Genomic DNA, 18,267 nt, shown 5'->3' with positions numbered 1-18,267 from the left:
TCCTGTACTGCAATACCTCCCACAAAAGGGATATCTCAGCATACATCCTCGTGACTAACATCTACTGGCTAGAGGAACATGAGGGTACATAAGGGATGTGCCCATAGCAACAGGACTTTTCTCAAATTGGGCACAACCCACCATTAATGTGGAAGTGGGAAAAAACACTGTTCTCTAGGAAGAGCAACAAATGACCATCAGTGCAGAGAATCGGCTCCAAAATCACTCTTTAAAAGGTGGGATCAAAAAGCAACTGTGCCAGTATACATGGTAAGGGTGGAAAGCCCTGAGAGAACCTAAAACGCCAGATTCACCCTTCTCTAGCTACTTGGAGATGCAGTTATACTCTTTGAAGCTTGGGGCAGCTGGTCAAGTGAGTACTTGCTGTGCATTAAGGCAGGGCCCGAGGAAGGGGGGTGCAGTGGGTGCTGTCCACCCCGGGTGTCACCACTGAGGGGGGTGACAAAATGCCAGGTGGCACTTGTTATGTACTGAAGTTCTCACCCTGGGCCAGCAGGGGGATACTGTAGATAGTTATGCAAATAAGGGATCGAAAGTGACGTTCAGTAATTGGATAGTTTTAGAAAGTTGTTACAGTAACGTTGTACTGGAGCTCTATATAAGCAGGCTGACTGAACCCTTCAGTTCAGTTCTGTCCTGGCCTGTGAATAAACAATAGCTATTTGAAGAATCGCTGTGTTGTCTGATATGTTCACCCACAACTTAACAGCACTCACCGCGCCTGAGCCACACGTCCAAGCGGTCCGCCCTCTGCCTCCCCCCCAGCTGTAGGGAGGCTGAGTGGGAGGAGGCAGGCAGACTCCAGAGGCCCCGCGGTGCACCCTACCCCTATGGGCGGCTCACCCTGCCCCTGGGTGCACCACTCCAGGTGCCCGAGCAACCTTCCTCCGCCGCTGCATTAAGGCCAGCCTTCAAGGATTTCTGAGACTCTTGCATGAACATTGGGCAAGGCAGCTCTGAAGACCGCCTCGGAAGTCTTATATAAGCAGCTCTGCAAGTTCTTTGGAGTGTGTTAAATGAACAACCAGATGCTGATACCATTATCAGTAATCCACAGAGTGAAAAACCCTTAAATGGAACCCATTTCCTATGTGAAAAAAATATGTGGTTTCATAAAGATATGAACAGCAAAATTGGTAGATGAAGATTTTTCTTCGTTGTAATTTTGTGTTTTACAGCATGGGCTGTAATCCAAGTTTGTGCAATTGAAGTCCACGGAGTAGTAAGATGCACTGCAGTTTTTAAAATCCTCTGCTGAGTTTTGCTAGCCTGCTAAACAATTATTTTTAGAAGGGGGGAACTGTTTCTTTATCTTTTTTTTTTAAGAAAGGAGAAACATTTGTTCACTATAAATTTGCAGAACAAGTATTTCTTCACACAGGAAGGTTTTTTGTTTTTTTACAACGTGCCCAGTCACCAGCATCACTGAAAAGCAAGCGATTGTAAATTGGTAAGTAAATTTAAGTCGGGGGGGGGGTCCATTTATATATATTAATTAACAGCAAAAAAAGAGTTAACAATGATTAGGAATGATGCACGAATGTAACCTACCAAGATGTAAAAAAGGCAGTTATTACATATTACAAAACCTGAAAACTGATGATTAATATTGGTGACCCTTTCTTTACGTTCATATTGTTCAGAAAAAAAGCCATAAAGACCGAATTGGGTTTTTCTGCCATTTTTAAAAATTATCTTTGGGTAGATGCAGTTAATAGTTTTTCAGTAGCTTGAATGCGATATGAAAGAGCTATTGTTTCTTGTTTCTTCTCTGTAGTGAGCTATCAAATCAGATAGTTGTCCCAAATTTTGACAAGAGAATACGCAAGGCTGTGGGCAGTTGTTCCCCGGCAAAAATAGCAAAATTCTTTCCCCTTTAAATCTTGGGTGTCATTTATTCACGTGCATATGCGGACTGCGGGCCATTTCACAAGGAAAACAAAAATTAAAAATTCCTTCCAGGAGCACCTTAGAGACCAACTAAGCTTGTTATACACTGAAAGAGAAGTGTATCTGAAGAAGTGTGAATGCACACGAAAGCTCATACCAATAACAAACTTAGTTGGGTCTCAAAGGTGCTACTGGAAGGAACTTTTTTATTTTGTTTCGACTACGGCAGACCAACACAGCTACCTACCTGTAACTACTCCTATGTGAGTAATACTGCAAAAAAAAATGTGCATCTAATAGTGTAAAACATGCTTGGTTATCATGACAGGGTACATGCCTTTCACATGACTGTGTAAATATGGACCACGAGCTATTTTCTGATATTTTGTTAATAGGGAAGTTTGCTGTTTAACCGTGTGTCATTTTAAATGCGTGGTACGATAACAATTTTGAATGAAAAAGAGGAGTCTTTACTATTGGATCAGCAAAATGCCCATCACTTTGGGCACCAGAGGAGAGACCTGAATATTGCCGAGAAACCTGTGGACATCTATGCCCTCCACTTGTGGGCACATCTCCCCATGGAATTCCTGCTAGGGATGGCAGGCTATTCGGCGAGCAGATTTTGCCCTCACTCCAACAACGTCCCCTAAAATGTTGCAGGGTTTTCCCATAGGAATGAATGGCTACTATCTGTTTAAGTGGAATAAATTAAAGGGAAGCCATAGCTATCTGCTCCCTGCACCTCAGCATCCTAGCCTTCAGGGGAAATGACTGCAGCTCAGAGAGAGAGTGTCTGTTTTCCATGTAAAAGGTCCCAGGTCTGATCTTTGGCATCTCTGGTTGGTGATGGAAATACCCCTTTATGAAAACCCTGTCAGTGTAGTACTGAACTAGATAGTATTTGTTTGTGTAGTGCTGAACTAGATAGTATTAATGGTCTGATTTGGCATTAGGAAGCGTCCTTTTTAAAAAAAATTAAATTCAAAATTATAACAAGACATATTATCCAAAAATATATCATCCTTGTTTCCCCCCCCCATTTTTCCTCCCTCCCCCCTCCCACACAACCCCCCGACTTCCCTCAGTTCCAGTCTTTGGTTTATCTGAGACTGCTGTTTTCTGCATGTTACAAAGTTGTATAGATCCTCAAACTATTTAGCTGATATTATCAATAAAAGGTTTGTGAATGTTTATTCAAAACCTGCCAAGCAGTCCAGTTTGCTTTGCTGCGTCTTCAGATACTTTGTAAAGGGTTCCCATTCATCCTTAAAGTCACAGTTATCCTTGTCCCGTAGCTTATATGTCAGTTTTGCCAGTTCTGCATAGTCCATCAATTTTTCTTGCCATGATTCTTTAGTTGGGGTTTCTTCAGTCTTCCATCCTTGTGCTACCAGAACTCTCGCGGCCGTTGTCGCATACATGAAGATGTTTTTCAACTTTTTTGGCAGGTCTTTCCCTACAATCCCCAACAATCCCCTGCTTCTGACTGTTCTTAGAAAGAGTTTACTAGGTCTATGTACTAAGTAAAGGTAAAGGGACCCCTGACCATTAAGTCCAGTCACAGATGACTCTGGGGTTGCGGTGCTCATCTCGTTTTACTGGCCGAGGGAGCCAGTGTTTGTCCGCAGACAGCTTCCGGGTCATGTGGCCAGCATTACTAAGCCACTTCTGGTGAACCAGAGCAGCGCACAGAAACGCCGTTTACCTTCCCGCTGGAGTGGTACCTATTTATCTACTTGCATTTGACGTGCTTTCGAACTGCTAGGTTGGCAGGAGCAGGGACCAAACAACAGGAGCTCACCCCGTCGTGGGGATTCGAACTGCCGACCTTCTGATCGGCAAGCCCTAGGCTCTGTGGTTTAGACCACCCGCATCCCTTATGTACTAAGTAAAGCAAAGGTAAAGGGACCCCTGACCATTAGGTCCAGTCATGGCCGACTCTGGGGTTGTGCGCTCATCTCACTCTATAGGCCGAGGGAGCCGGCATTTGTCGGCAGACAGCTTCCGGGTCATGTGGCCAGCATGACTAAGCCGCTTCTGGCGAATCAGAGCAGCGCACGGAAACGCCGGTTACTTTCCTGCCGGAACGGTACCTATTTATCTACTTGCACTTGACGTGCTTTCGAACTGCTACGTTGGCAGGAGCAGGGACCGAGCAACGGGAGCTCACCCCATTGTGGGGATTCGAACCGCCGACCTTCTGATCGGCAAGCCCTAGGCTCTGTGGTTTAACCCACAGCGCCACCCGCGTCCCTTATGTACTAAGTATGCATGGTCAAATCAGCAGCCTCTTTGCTAAAAAAGAAAGGGGTGGGTGACAGATTTTATACCATTGCTGTCACCATTATAAAGTGAAAACAAACACAACGCGGTTAGAATGTGGTGCTGATAATACCAAGGTTTCAGGTTCAATCCTCATATTGGACAGCTGCATATTCCTGCGCTGCAGGGGGTTAGACTAGATGATCCTCAGGGTCCCTTCCAACTCTACAATTCTATGCTTCTAACAAATGCTGCTAAAACACAAGGCCTGTTTTGCAATTGGAAATACTTGAAAACAAGCCTCTCAGCCTCGCTGAAAATGTTGCCTTCCTCCCTACGGAAATCTGAAATATCATCCTTGCAAAAGCACCATTATCTTTGAGTCATAGCTTCTCTAGCCAACCCCACCCTGTACGCTGTGATATGGAGATAACGAGTTATCTTACACAGTTGTGAGGAGGATTACGTGTGTGTGTGTGTGTGTGTGTGTGTGTGTGTGTAACACTTTCAATACCCTTACTTGCTGTAACTGCAATATCTATCGAATATTTATTGCTGTTTACTTTGCCCTGGTTACTTCAGGTTGAAAATTCCACATTGTGTATCCTGAATATTCTAGTTACACTGTTGAGATTCTCCTAGATGAAAGGTGGCCAGCATATACCTTCAGTTTTGAAGGTGTACAAAGCCAAAATAGTTACCAAGATTAGGTGCAGACTTCTGCTTTGGATACTGGGGATTAATGAATCCCTGAGGAGAAAGATCTTTTGCATCCCATATGTGCATCTAATGAAATTGGTAGCAAGCATTTGTTCTTTGGAAACAATGGTACAGTCTCTTTCAATGGGTTATTGGCACAACCAATATCTATCCCCCTTAGATTTGGGCTATGAATCCCTGGCTTTGCTTGATAATTATGACTCCTCCTGGCTCAAGCTGGTTAACAGCCATGTTAACACTATCAGCTGTCTCTTTGGTTAGAAAAACCAGCTGCCTGCATTAAACAGAGACTTCTGGATCTTAGCTTCCAAAATTAATTTGCTCTGGCAAATGAGGTTTGCCCACCTCTATACATCAAACCTAGACAGCATCTTAAAAAGCAGAAACATCACCTTGCCAACAAAGGCCCGTATAGTTAAAGCTATGGTTTTCCCAGTAGTGATGTATGGAAGTGAGAGCTGGACCATAAAGAAGGCTGATTGCTGAAGAATTGATGCTTTTGAATTATGGTGCTGGAGGAGACTCCTGAGAGTCCCATGGACTGCAAGAAGATCAAACCGATCCAGTCTGAAGGAAATCAGCCCTGAGTGCTCACTGGAAGGACAGATCGTGAAGCTGAGGCTCCAATACTTTGGCCACCTCATGAGAAGAGAAGACTCCCTGGAAAAGACCCTGATGTTGGGAAAGATGGAGGGCACAAGGAGAAGGAAACGACAGAGGACGAGATGGTTGGATAGTGTTTTCGAAGCTACCAGCATGAGTTTGACCAAACTGCGGGAGGCAGTGGAAGACAGGAGTGCCTGGTGTGCTCTGGTCCATGGGGTCACGAAGAGTCAGACACGACTAAATGACTAAACAACAACAACATACATTGAATGCAACCTAGCATTAATTATTTGCATGACTGGTGTTTAGCAACATTAAATATTCCTAGAGAGAGTCTAGTCAGTGGCTATGCTCAATGTTTTGTCTTCAGCATTTATGGAAGGTTGATGCACTTGTCTATCTTGGCACATGAGTTTGCAAAAGCGGGTCAGTCAAAATTTTAGCATGTGTTATTAACAGGAAACTCTGGGAACTGCAGTTCTGGAAGTAGGGATGGAATGGTGTGTGTGTGTGTGTGTGTGTGTCTGTACCTAACTGATAATTCTTTGCATACTCATTAAACTACTGTTCCCATGAATCTTTGCAGAACACCATCACAGTTAAACTGGTATAGATGCCATTATCAGTAGGCGTTTTGCTGATCATTTCCTTGGGAAAATGTATGTGCACAGACATGAAGGCAATTTAAACCAGTGTTTCCCAACCTTGTGCCTCCAGCTGTTCTTGAACTACAACTCCCATCATCCCTGACTAGCAAGACCAGTGGCAAGGGATGATGGGAATTGTAGTCCAAAAACAGCTGGAGGCACAAGGTTGGGAAACACTGATTTAAACTATTACGTTCAATCCATTCCTGACACAGAAAGACATCTTTCCCATAGAAAGCATATGCATTTTAAGAGTAGAAATGTAACCATTGGAACAGTTGCTCCATGGCTGTTTATGTGGCTAGGATTGCACCATAAATCTTCAGTTAAATTATTGCAACAGTGCCTTCTTTCTGATTTTGTTAGTTCATTTCTGTAGCCCCACAGTGTCTTCTTTTCACAAGAATCCATTATTCATGCTCATGTAGGATGCACTGCACAAACATCTCTTTTTGAAAGTTATAAAGGTACAGTCTACCAACCAAGAACGGCGCTTCCAATAATAATAATAATTTTTATTATTTATTATTTATACCCCGCCCATCTGGCTGGGTTTCCCCATCCACTCTGGGCGGCTTCCAACAGAATATTAAAATACAATAGTCTATTAAACATTAAAGGTTTCCCTAAACAGGGCTGCCTTCAGATGTCTTCTAAAAGCCTGGTAGTTGTTTTCCTCTTTGACATCTGGTGGGCGGGTGCCACTACCGAGAAGGCCCTCTGCCTGGTTCCCTGTAACTTGGCTTCTTGCAGTGAGGGAACTGCCAGAAGGCCCTTGGCACTGGAGCTCAGTGTCCGGGCAGAATGATGGGGGTGGAGACACTCCTTCAGGTATACTGGACCGAGGCTGTTTAGGGCTTTAAAGGTCAGCACCAACACTTTGAATTGTGCTCGGAAACGTACTGAGAGCCAGTGTAGGTCTTTCAGGACCGGTGTTATGTGGTCTCGGCGCCTGCTCCCAGTCACCAGTCTAGCTGCCGCATTCTGAGTTAGCTGTATTTTCCAGGTCACTTTCAAAGGTGGTCCCACATAGAGCGCATTGCAGTAGTCCAAGTGGGAGATAACCAGAGCATGCACTATTCTGGAGAGACAGTGTGTGGGCAGATAGGGTCTCAGCCTGCGTACCAGGTGGAGCTGGTAAACAGCTGCCCTGGACACAGAATTGACCTGCGCCTCCATGGACAGCTGTGAGTCCAGAATGACTCCCAGGCTGCACACCTGGTCCTTCAGGGGCACAGTTACCCCATTCAGGACCAGGGAATCCTCCACACCTGCCCACCTCCTGTCCCCCAAGAACAGTACTTCTGTCTTGTCAGGATTCAACCTCAATCTGTTAACTGCCATCCATCCTCCGACCATCTCCAGACACTCACACAGGACCTTCACCGTCTTTACTGGTTCTGATTTGAAAGCGAGGTAGAGCTGGGTATCATCCGCATACTGATGAACATCCAGCTTCCAAGAGTTTTAGAGCTGCTTCAGAAATTATCTGGGTAACAAATGAGCATGTCCTGATGAGTATGTTCTACAGCAGGGATGATAAACCTATGGGCCACATTTGCACCTAGCAAATGCGCCTGTCCTGATATGAGGACACTCTGTAACAGAAATGGTGAATCTCTGACCCTCCAGATGTTGTTGTACTGCAGCACCCAACCCTTCATCATGCCAGCTGAAGATGATGAGTCAACAACCTCTGGAGGCACAGAGCTTTCCTGTTATGTCCTGAAGTTCTCACCCTGGGCCAGCAGGGGGATACTGTAGATAGTTATGCAAATGAAGGATCAAAAGTGACGTTCAGTGATTGGATAGTTACAGAAAATGGTTATTGTTGCATTCTAGTGGAGCTCTATATAAGCAGGCTGACTGAGCTCCTCAGTTCAGTTCTGTTCCAGCTTACAAATAAAGAGCTGCTTTGGAAGAATCGCTGTGTCGTCTGAAATGTTCGCCCACAACTTAACATTTCCCATCTGCGTGGTATAGGAAGCCATGACCAATTGTTTATTTCTGTGCCATGGAGTTGCAGGAAACACTTATTTCCAAACACAAATAGCAGGGCAAAGAACTGCAAAAAGTATTTCGGGAGTCGTAAGGAGGTTGAGATTTGGCTTCCATCAGCAGCCCTTTGTGCAACGTGGCAAACTGCTTTTGAAACCAAGTCAGTTCTTTCTCTTGCTGCTGATTTTTAACTAAAGTAGCCTAGGGAAACTTTTAAAGTTTGAATTAAGGGGCACCTTGATTTGTTTAACTCAAAATTCACACACACCAGCTCCCCCCCCCCATGAGCAAAAAACATCAACCCAACATTCTTGTGTGTAGGGCAGGGGTTGAGAAGAAAAATACCGTATTTTTCACCGTATAAGACACACTTTTTCCCTCCTGAAAGGGGGAAATGTGTGTGCATCTTGTGGAGCGAATGCAGGTTGCACAGCTATCCCAGAAGCCAGAAGAGCAAGAGGGATCGTTGCACAGCGCTCCCTCTTGCTGTTTTAGCTTCTGGCTTAGCCGTGCGAAGCTTCCTCAGGGCAGCGGGAGCCTTCATCCTGCTGCCCCAAGGCTTCGCGCGGCTATCCCAAGAACCCAGAACAGCCTTCATCCTGGGCTGCCCTTCTCCCTCCCCAGGGAAAAGCCTGCAAGCGCTGCACACATGCTCCACGCGGCTCGTGAAAGGGATTGCTGAGCAGAGCCTGGGATACATACAGGCTCTGCTGAGCGCTCCCTTTAAAGAATATCCCCCCTCTAAAAACTAGGTGTGTCTTATGGTCAGGTGCGTCTTATGGAGCGAAAAATACGGTAGTTGGGTGGGGAACAGCTTATTTATTCATTTAATAACATTGATATACTGGCTTGGTTGTAGAAGGGTTAAGTGGCCCCTATCTCTACCATTCTCTACTCCAGTGTTTCCCAACCTTGGGCCTCCAGCTGTTTTTGGACTACAATTCCCATCATCCCTAGCTAGCAAGACCAGTGGTCAGGGATTATGGGAATTGTAGTTCAAAAACAGCTGGAGGCCCAAGGTTGGGAAACACTGCTCTACTCAAACCAGCTGTAAGGCAGCGTGGGGTTCAGGCTTTGCTCTAGGAAGGAACACAATAGTTCTAAAGCTGCTTTGGCAAGGAACTAGCAGAAACTGAGCCCTTGTATAGTGGCTGGTGGCCCCTATGCTGCAAGATGCTGTTTGACTTCTAGGGGCTCCAGCCTTCTCCAGTAATCTCCTACTGTGACGGACTTCTTCCGCAGTGGATTCCTCCCAGGTGGGTGGGGGAAGCAATGACTCTGCACCTTCATCTGGTGCAGTGGTTCTCGGGCTGCTCCTGTGTGTTGCCACCCTGCTTTCAGGGTTGGAGTGCTCACTTTCATCACGCAATGAACAGGCACCTGACTCTTGCTTCCTGACACACACTAGCTGTTCAGTCCAATGCCGGCAGCAGCAACTGCTTGCAAGCTAAGGAAAGGAGGCATGACAACAGAGAAATAGGTGGAGGGACAGAGGGAAAAGGCCTGAGGTGTTGTTGGGAGGAAATCTGAAAGTGTGACAAACCGTTAATCTGTGACCAACATAACATTTGTAAGCTTTTTTTAAAAAAAATATTTTGCGTTTTAGCTATTATTACCTGAACTTCAACTAACGTTAAACTATTTGTGTGTTCCCTACAGAAACAGTATTTTTTAAAAAATGCCACAGGTAGTTTAAATGCTTTATTTTTCTTGTGTGACCAACGTAACAGTTTCGTAAAATGGATAATTTATCTGTAACCTGGCTCATTGTTTCCTCTAAACACCTGCAGCAATAAGAGCGTATGCTTCATTACTTACAGTAATGTTTATTGGAAACAGTAGGAAAAAAGGTTTCCTGGCAAATGACCTGCAGCCATCAGAACAGGACAATTCACTGCTGGGCACCCACAAACAAATGCCTCCAAATAAAGTGCAGAGGACATTTAGCTATGTATTCACAAGCTGAAGTCAGCATCAAGTCCAAGTTGGAAGCTGCAGTGCTAATGGGAATTTACACTTAACCATGGGCATCACCCTTATGAGTTGTTTCGTTTCAAGCCAGCATCATTTTGCAGGGCAGGCAAAAGCCCCTTTTTAGGCAGAGGATTTTACACTAATCAACATCATAGCATATCGCCTGGTGAACAATTTTTATTTTCCATTTCCCAGTCTCAAACTCTGCACAGTTCCCAGGTGACACCAGAACTTCAGTGGCCATTTCTGCTTCTTTCAGGGGTGATCACATTGCCCACTGGGACATTATTCCCTGTGTTTGTACTGTTTTGCTTTAAATGATGTTAAGAAGTAATTTACACCTTGTGTTCAAGACTGCCTTCAACCTTTTGCAGGGTTGTAACTGTTCCCAGAGGCAAGGCGAGAAACCTTCAGCTGGAGGTGAGTACTTATATTTCTAGGTCAATAGTCGAACTTCTGCCCTTTGGGCCAACCTGGGCCTACCAGGCTTCACCATTTGGTCTGTCAGGCCATTTGGGGCAAGCCAGAGACACCTGCACTACACCTGATGTCATACAGGTAAGGAAAACGCTTGACCAGAAGGGCACAGCTTGCCCAAAGCCACTCTGTGCCGCTCCCAACAACCAGCCGAGCCTTTGGGGACCCAGTGCTGAGCACTTTAGAATTTCAAATTTCAGTGGCGCCCTGTGCAATGCCAAAATTCGGTGCTCCCTGCCTCTCACCTTCCGTTCTAAGTCATTGTTGTGCCCCCCTTCCAGCTTGGTGCTCATTGTGGGCAAACTGGTTGCACTCCCTTATATTCACCTCTGGGAGATGGATGCTGCTGAGGTCATGGGCAGCAACACAGAGGAATTAAGAAATAGGGAAATGGAGTAAGCAAAAAAGGGTGATGCGGCAAACACATGTTACAAGGCATGTAAGCGATTAAAAAAACACTTTTTGCATCACCATCGATTACCGTATTTTTCGCCCCATAGGACGCACTTTTTCCCCTCCAAAAATGAAGGGAAAAATGTGTGTGCGTCCTATAGGGCGAATGCAGGCTTTCGCTGAAGCCAGGAGAGTGAGAGGCATCGGTGCGCACCGACCCCTCTCGCTCTCCAGGCTTCAGGAAGCTATCCGCAAGCCTTGCAAGCCCGGCGGGAGTTCCCGCGGGCTGACAAGGCTTGCGGGCAGCAGCCTGCAGCCCGAAGCACGGGGAGCCCTCCAGAGGGCGCCCCGTGCTTCAGGCAGGTGTCCGCAAGCCTTGCGCGCCCGGCGGGAGGTCCCGCCAGGCGCGCGAGGCTTGGGGTGGCAGCCTGCAGCCCGAAGCACGGGGAGCCCTCCGGAGGGCTCCCCGTGCTTCGGGCGGGTGTGCACAAGGCTTGGGGCAGCAGCCGCGGCTGGGGGGGGGATTTTTTTTTATTCATTTCCCTCCCCAAAAAATGAGGTGCGTCCTATGGGTCGGTGCGCCCTATAGGACGAAAAATACGGTACTTGATTTTAGTTCCAGAAAAATAACATATCACCTAGTCACAGTAGAAATGTTGTGTGGTTCCTACCCAAAAAATGAAGGAAGGAGCAAACCACAAGGCAAAGCTTGAGATAGTGTGTGGTTAAGCCCTCTGTCCTTCGACCATATTCAAGCTTGAAAAATGTAACTATAGCTCCTCCAAGTGGCAAGAAAAGTAGTTGCAATGTAGACTCTTCCGTTTCTACACGGCTGAGTACTAAAGAAATCCTCAGCGAAATTTTGCCCGGTGACATACTGTACACATTTACTAACACTCTTTGTCAGGGAGTGGGGTGGGAGGAGACAACACTTTTCACAAGATAACAATTTCATGTTGATTTTTCTGAGCTTTGTTACAGCTACTGGGCATCCAACAGTTTCTTCACGTTTTGTGAAGATATATTTCTGGGCTGTACAAATTTTTTGTCAACATCCAAGGGTGATTTCATATGGCCATCTTTTTTGGGTGACTTTAATGAAAATGAAACTACTGTATACTAACAATGGTGAAGAGGCTTTCATTCGCCTCTTTCATTTTGGATACCGTACCACACTTTTTTCAACAGAGGATGCTCATTTGTTAAACTGTAAGTGATCGATGTAGAGTGATGCAATGGGTTTCCAAGGTTTACATTAGACTACCTGTAATTTCTCTCTCACTTCACGATTGTAATTATGTACAAAATATATGTACCGTACAATGTGGGATTCAGAACGTGCTGAAACAGTGCTGGGGCACCAAGCAAACTATAATGGAAATAATATTATAATCACTCCTATGCAACTGATTCTGCACTGATTATAATCACTCCTATGCAACTGTTTCTGCACAGAAACACAACGTTGTTATTACTGAGTTGCATAATTGCATACCTGTAGATTGGTGAAGTCCCAGCTGTTGTTGATCTTTAATAAGTGTGTGCTTAGCCCAAACATGAAAACATCTGCATGAACAAAATCTATTTTCTGTATTTTGATTTCTCCCCTCCTGCGTTGCAAGTTCAGTATATTCTCCTATGTACGGAAACCAGCATTTTATGATTACTGTGCATGCAGTGTGGATGCGTAAATATAAATGAGCATATCTTCTACAATTGCAGGGAACAAGATGCCTACTGCTACGAGCACAGCAGACTACTACGAAGATGTAACGACGACAGAATACGTTTATGACGAAACAGCAGAACCATGCCTAAGTGCCAGTGTTAATGAATTTGCTTCCCAGTTCCTGCCACCGCTTTACTCTTTGGTGTTCGTATTTGGCCTGTTGGGCAACTCACTGGTGGTGCTGATTCTCATCAGATATAAGAAGCTCAAGAGCATGACTGATATCTACCTGCTCAATTTAGCCATCTCGGACCTGCTTTTCATCTTCACACTCCCATTTTGGGCTTATTACGCAGCGCACGAGTGGGTATTTGGAGACGCAATGTGCAAAATTCTCTCTGGGATCTATTACGTAGGCTTCTACAGCGGAAGTTTTTTCATCATCCTTTTGACCATCGATCGATATCTAGCCATCGTCCATGCCGTGTTTGCATTAAAAGCCCGGACAGTTACCTATGGCATCCTCACAAGCGTTGTCATGTGGGGCGTGGCACTCCTAGCCTCTGTGCCGGTAATGGTCTTTAACAGGTTACAAAAGGAAGACAATCGCTCAGTGTGCACTCCTCATTTTTCTTATGAAAATCAGATCGTCTGGAACCAGTTCTTTACACTGAAAATGAACCTTATAGGCCTGATCTTCCCAATGATGGTCATGACCTACTGCTATGCACAGATCATAAACACTCTAATGAAATGCAGGAATGGCAAGAAGAGCAAAGCGGTCCGGCTGATTTTTATCATCATGATAGTTTACTTCATTTTTTGGGCCCCATACAACATTGTTCTTCTGCTACAGACATTCCAAGATGCATTTGATCTCAGCAATTGTGCCTCCATTAGTAATTTGGCTATAGCAGCGCAAGCGACAGAAACAATAGCAATGGCTCACTGCTGCATCAATCCTGTGATCTATGCTTTTGCTGGCGAGAAGTTCAGAAAATATGTTTGCAGCCTTTTCCGGAAGCATGTGGCTCTCCACCTTCCAAAAACATGCCTCTCTCTGTATACAGAGCCCCTGGAACGTGCCAGTTCCACATACTCCCAGTCTACTGGGGAGCATGACATGTCAGCGGTGTTGTAGTGGCTTTCCAGAGAGAAAAAGTAAAACTTACTTCTGCCGGTGCAACTTAACAGATCCATTTGAGCTTTGCAGTCTAAACTCAGTTTAAAAGGGCTGAGTTGCTTCCGACAAAAGCCGCTTTTATGGCAAGAGAGAAGATTTGGGTCGGATGTACACTGTAATTGCTTGGCTTACATCAGCTCACAAGCTGAGTGATAAACAAATGTTACGTGCAAGGACACTGGAGATGTTAATGAACATCACCAGGGGTTTAATATCAAGCACATCTTATACGCTGCTCTCTGTTGCATTTGAAATGCATGTGTGTCTTTTTTAAGGTAGGCAAATGTATGCCGAATCTAATCTTACACGAATGTCTGCACAAATTAGCAGGCTATAGTTCCTTGCACAAGTGAGCCTATTGCTCTGTCCTTAAGGACACTAAACACCCTGCTCCCACACCCAGTTTGTTTTCTGCAAGGTCATGCATTAACAGATAAAAACCATGTCTTCATTTCACCACCTGCAGCTAGAACGTTGGAAGGGAACAATGGCTATCTAGCGCCTTCCTGCTTAACATGACCATCCACTTTCCGGTCCCCGACAGATCAAACTATGCATCTAAACTATGTTGCATCTGAAGCAAAGGGAAGGTAGGTGCACTGAGAAAACAGCAGAGTAAATAGCAGTGCAATTTCCTTCCCAGTTACAACCATGGCAAACTGAGCCACTGGCACGCAGACAACCTACCCGCCAACTCTTCCCAAAGAAATTATACTGGGTGCAAGATCATTGCACTTAACGTCTGGTCTAATGTTGGTTTGAGGCCTTGTACTGGTATGATGCCGCAAGCCTGATTGGCAGTAGTTCCTCAACAGCTTCTGTGAAGAGAGGAAGAGAGAGAGAGAGAGATGGATTATCATTTGGGGAATGTACAGTTGTACCTTGGTTTTTGAATAGCTTAGTTCTTGAACATTCTGGCTTCCAAACACTGCAAACTCAGAAGTGAGTGTTCCGGTTTACGAGCTTTCTGCAGCCAATCAGAAGCCACGCTTTGGTTTTCAAATGTTTTGGAAGTCGAATGGACTTCTGGAACGGATTCCATTCGACTTCCAAGGTATGACTGTATTAGGCTGGGCCTGGAACAGGTATATTCATTCTGATTGATCTGAGTTATAGCATATTGACAGGCTGGAGTTCCTAGTCAGCTGAGAGTCAACTGTCAGGGAAAGGAAGTTAGATTTTTGCGGAGAAGTGAGTGGACGAGAGAGGTTTGAGGGGAAAGGCCAGAGAAAAAGGCTAATAAATGTCAGCTTGTTATTAATACCTGTCTGATGGAGATCAGGAGAAAGGAGTCAGCGGCGGAGGTGATCTGAAAAGCTGCCCTGTGCAAAGGTCTTGCCAGAGGAAGGTTACACAAATGGGTTTTTTAAGTTGGCCTAATTGTCCAAGCAGCCAGAACTACAACCAGAGGAGCTTTGGGGTACAGAGGCTGGATTGAGTTGTCACGAGTATTTTGACTGGGGTGGAAGTTCAGGGAATTCAGCCTGAGATAAAAGCTACTTAGAGGCTGGTGTCAGCAACAGGACCTTTAAAGTCTTCAGAAACCATAATCGAGCACCTTTAAGACCCCAATGCAAATATCAGTATTCCCTTATGTACATAGTACCTTTTAATAAACCAACAAGCTTAAAGTTCCATCTATCTCTCGTGTTGGCATCCATCTTCTGCCTAAACTTTTTATATCAGCTACCAGGCTTTGAAGCTGGTGGCTGCGGAATATCAAAGAACAGCTATACAAATGTGGGTTTTGGTAAGTGAGAAAGAGGGAACTGGTATCCCTGACACAAGCCAATAAGGCGAGCGTAATAAATGGAGAACATAGAGCTGTTTATTAAGCTGAACTGCTTATTCAGCTGCGAAAAGTGGGATAAATGTTCACGTAAATGTGCTCAGGATTGACTTGTTATAAATCCAACAAGAAAAGCTTGTTTTGTACTACAATATACATGTGTAGTCATTAAATTTTGCTTCCTCGTGTTTTGGAGTTCTGAAAATTATAGGTTTTGCCTGCAGTTTAATGGGATGATGGCAACTAAACTGGATAATAGGAGAGTTTACTCCTTTATGCGACGGAAGCTCGTATCAATATACAGTACAGTGGTACCTCGGGTTACAGATGCTTCAGGTTACAGACTCCACTAACCCAGAAACAGTACCTCAGGTTAAGAACTCTGCTTCAGGATGAGAACAGAAATCATGCAGTGGCAGCAGGAGGCCCCATTAGCTAAAGTGGTGCTTCAGGTTAAGAACAGTTGCAGGTTAAGAATGGACCTCTGAAACGAATTAAGTTCTTAACCTGAGGTACCACTGTATACATAAAATCTGCCTCCAACACCTATGGGGAAAATAATGAAGCGCAGTTGCTGTGACACCCCCCCTCCATATTTCCCATTCACTACTTCAGCATCAAATTGCTGTATATTAGGGCCCTATATAATGTAAATTAAATCCTTCCTCTCCCAATAATGGTGTTTGCCATATTTTTATTTCCCCAACATGTTTTTCTGGAGTCACCTCTGTCACAGAGCTAGAAACTTAACCAAGACTGCATGGGGTGGTGGAAGTAAAAGTGCAGGTCCCCAAACATACCCTGCTTATCGTATATTCCCAGAATATATAATATAGTGAGTACCTAATAGCTCTTTTCTTTTGTTTTCCTCAGGGACCAACACTCATTGTGTGGGAGATTGTTATTATTTATTAAATGTATACCCCACCCTTCTTCCCCAAAGGAGCCCAGGGAGGCAAACACCCAAACCAATTAAATCTCTGCAAACAATTGCAATGCAGCTGCAGACTGGGAAATATCTCTACAGTGGTGCCTTAGTTCTCGAACTCAGTACGTTCTGGGAGTCCATTCGACTCCTGAAACCGTTTGAAAACCAAGGTGTGGCTTCCGATTGGCTCCAGTAGCTTCCTGCACTCAAGCGGAAGCCGTGTCGGATGTTCGGCTTCTGGAAAACGTTCACAAACCAGAGCACTTCCGGGTTTGTGGAGTTCAGGAGCCAATTTGTTTGGGAGCCAAGCAGTTTGAGTACCAAGGTAGCGCTGTACTTAAAAGTACTTTTGGAGAAGGAAGGTCTTCAGTAGGTGCCAAAGAGACAACAGAGACAGTGCCTGTCTAATATTTAAGGGGAGGGAATTCTGAATTGTGAAACAACCTTAAGGCCTGGATCTTATAATGTGCAGAACAGTCCTCCCGATAAGATGGTATCTCCAAGAGGCCCTCATCTGCAGTGATTGGTCGGGTGAGACAATCTTTTAGGTATCCTTGTCCCAAGCTGTATAGCAGGCATAGGCAAACTCGGCCCTCCAAATGTTTTGGGACAACTCCCATGATCCCTAGCTAACAGGACCAGTGAGGGATTATGGGAACTGTAGACCCAAAACATCTGGAGGGCCGAGTTCCCCTATGCCTATAGGGCTTTCTACAGATCAGTATAGAGCTTTCTACACTCTCCAGATGGGTAACTGGATAACCCAACATGTTTATTTTCACTTCATAACAGCAGAGCTGTTTTACTAAACCAAGACAGCTTTGAGAACATCCTGTCAGGCCAGTGGCCCATCCAGTCCAGCATGCCGGTCTTACCATGGCCAACCAGATGTTTATGGGAAGAACATAAGCAGGAGATGAGCTTGATAGCCCTTACTCCTGCAATTGGCATTCAAATTACTGCCTCCAGCTGCGGAGACAGATCAGTAAAGAAGCAGCTAGTTGGCCTTTTCAAATACTTTTGCCAGTTACTCCATCCCGATTATGCCTCACCAACACTATAACTGAAGACTTTTGTTGAAGACTCTCTGGTTCAATTTTGACTGACCTAAGAACCACAGGCCTGTTCTTTGCTGCCCTCCTGCCATCTTCCTCTGGCTCTCCTACCAGATACCAGAGCCTACCGTTCTTCTAGCTTCCTTGGTCTAGCATAGGGTTATCAGACGTCCCCGGTTCCTGGGGACAGCCCCTGGATTTGCAAATCTGTCCTCGGACAAATTCCGTCCCTGGAATGTCCCCAGATTTGCAAATCTGTCCCCGGGAAACGTGGCAGCAGCAGCCCGGAGCCAGCCTGGTAGTGCAGTTGGCTCTGGCTGGCTTCAGGAGATGCTCACTGCCATGGCGCCCGCCATTTTTCCTCACCCGAAATCCCCATATGATGGGGACACAAGACACATCATATGGGGACTTCCAGTGAGCAACTCCTGAAGCCAGCCAGAGCCAACTGCACTACCAGGCTGACTCCGGGCTGCTGAGGCCCCACTGCCAAAGGGGAACTGGGGATGTCTGGCGGTTCAGATCTCCTGCCCCCTTCCCCCTTTGTTTTGACTGATCGCGAGCAGCCGTTGCCCAGTTTTTAAAAAACTGGGCATTACGTTTCACAGGGTGCGAAAGAAGCACTTTGCACCTTGCCTGGCAGAGAAACCGT

The 18,267-nt window shown here is 45.4% G+C and overlaps 1 protein-coding gene across 3 annotated transcripts; it reads left to right on the top strand.

Moving 5' to 3' along the window:
• The first annotated feature begins 773 nt into the window (after window positions 1-773).
• Window positions 774-14,804, top strand: LOC309325629 (C-C chemokine receptor type 5-like). 3 transcript variants are annotated; one of them, XM_081833799.1, is made up of 3 exons: window positions 774-1,471; window positions 10,496-10,541; window positions 12,714-14,804. In XM_081833799.1, the coding sequence occupies exon 3, from the start codon at window positions 12,722-12,724 to the stop codon at window positions 13,799-13,801; it is 1,080 nt and encodes a 359-aa protein (XP_081689925.1). In that variant the 5' UTR covers window positions 774-1,471; window positions 10,496-10,541; window positions 12,714-12,721; the 3' UTR covers window positions 13,802-14,804. The 3 variants fall into 3 exon arrangements, with proteins under 3 accessions (XP_081689925.1, XP_081689926.1, XP_081689924.1); XM_081833800.1 differs by lacking the exon at window positions 10,496-10,541 and having other exon boundaries at window positions 775-1,471; XM_081833798.1 differs by lacking the exon at window positions 774-1,471 and having other exon boundaries at window positions 9,930-10,541.
• The last annotated feature ends 3,463 nt before the right edge of the window (window positions 14,805-18,267 follow it).

Source organism: Podarcis erhardii (assembly GCF_964252035.2).
Source record: "Podarcis erhardii genome assembly, chromosome: 12".
NCBI lineage: Eukaryota > Metazoa > Chordata > Lepidosauria > Squamata > Lacertidae > Podarcis > Podarcis erhardii.
The sequence above is the reverse complement of the archived record's forward strand: the minus strand, read 5'-3'. Positions and strand labels throughout refer to the sequence as shown.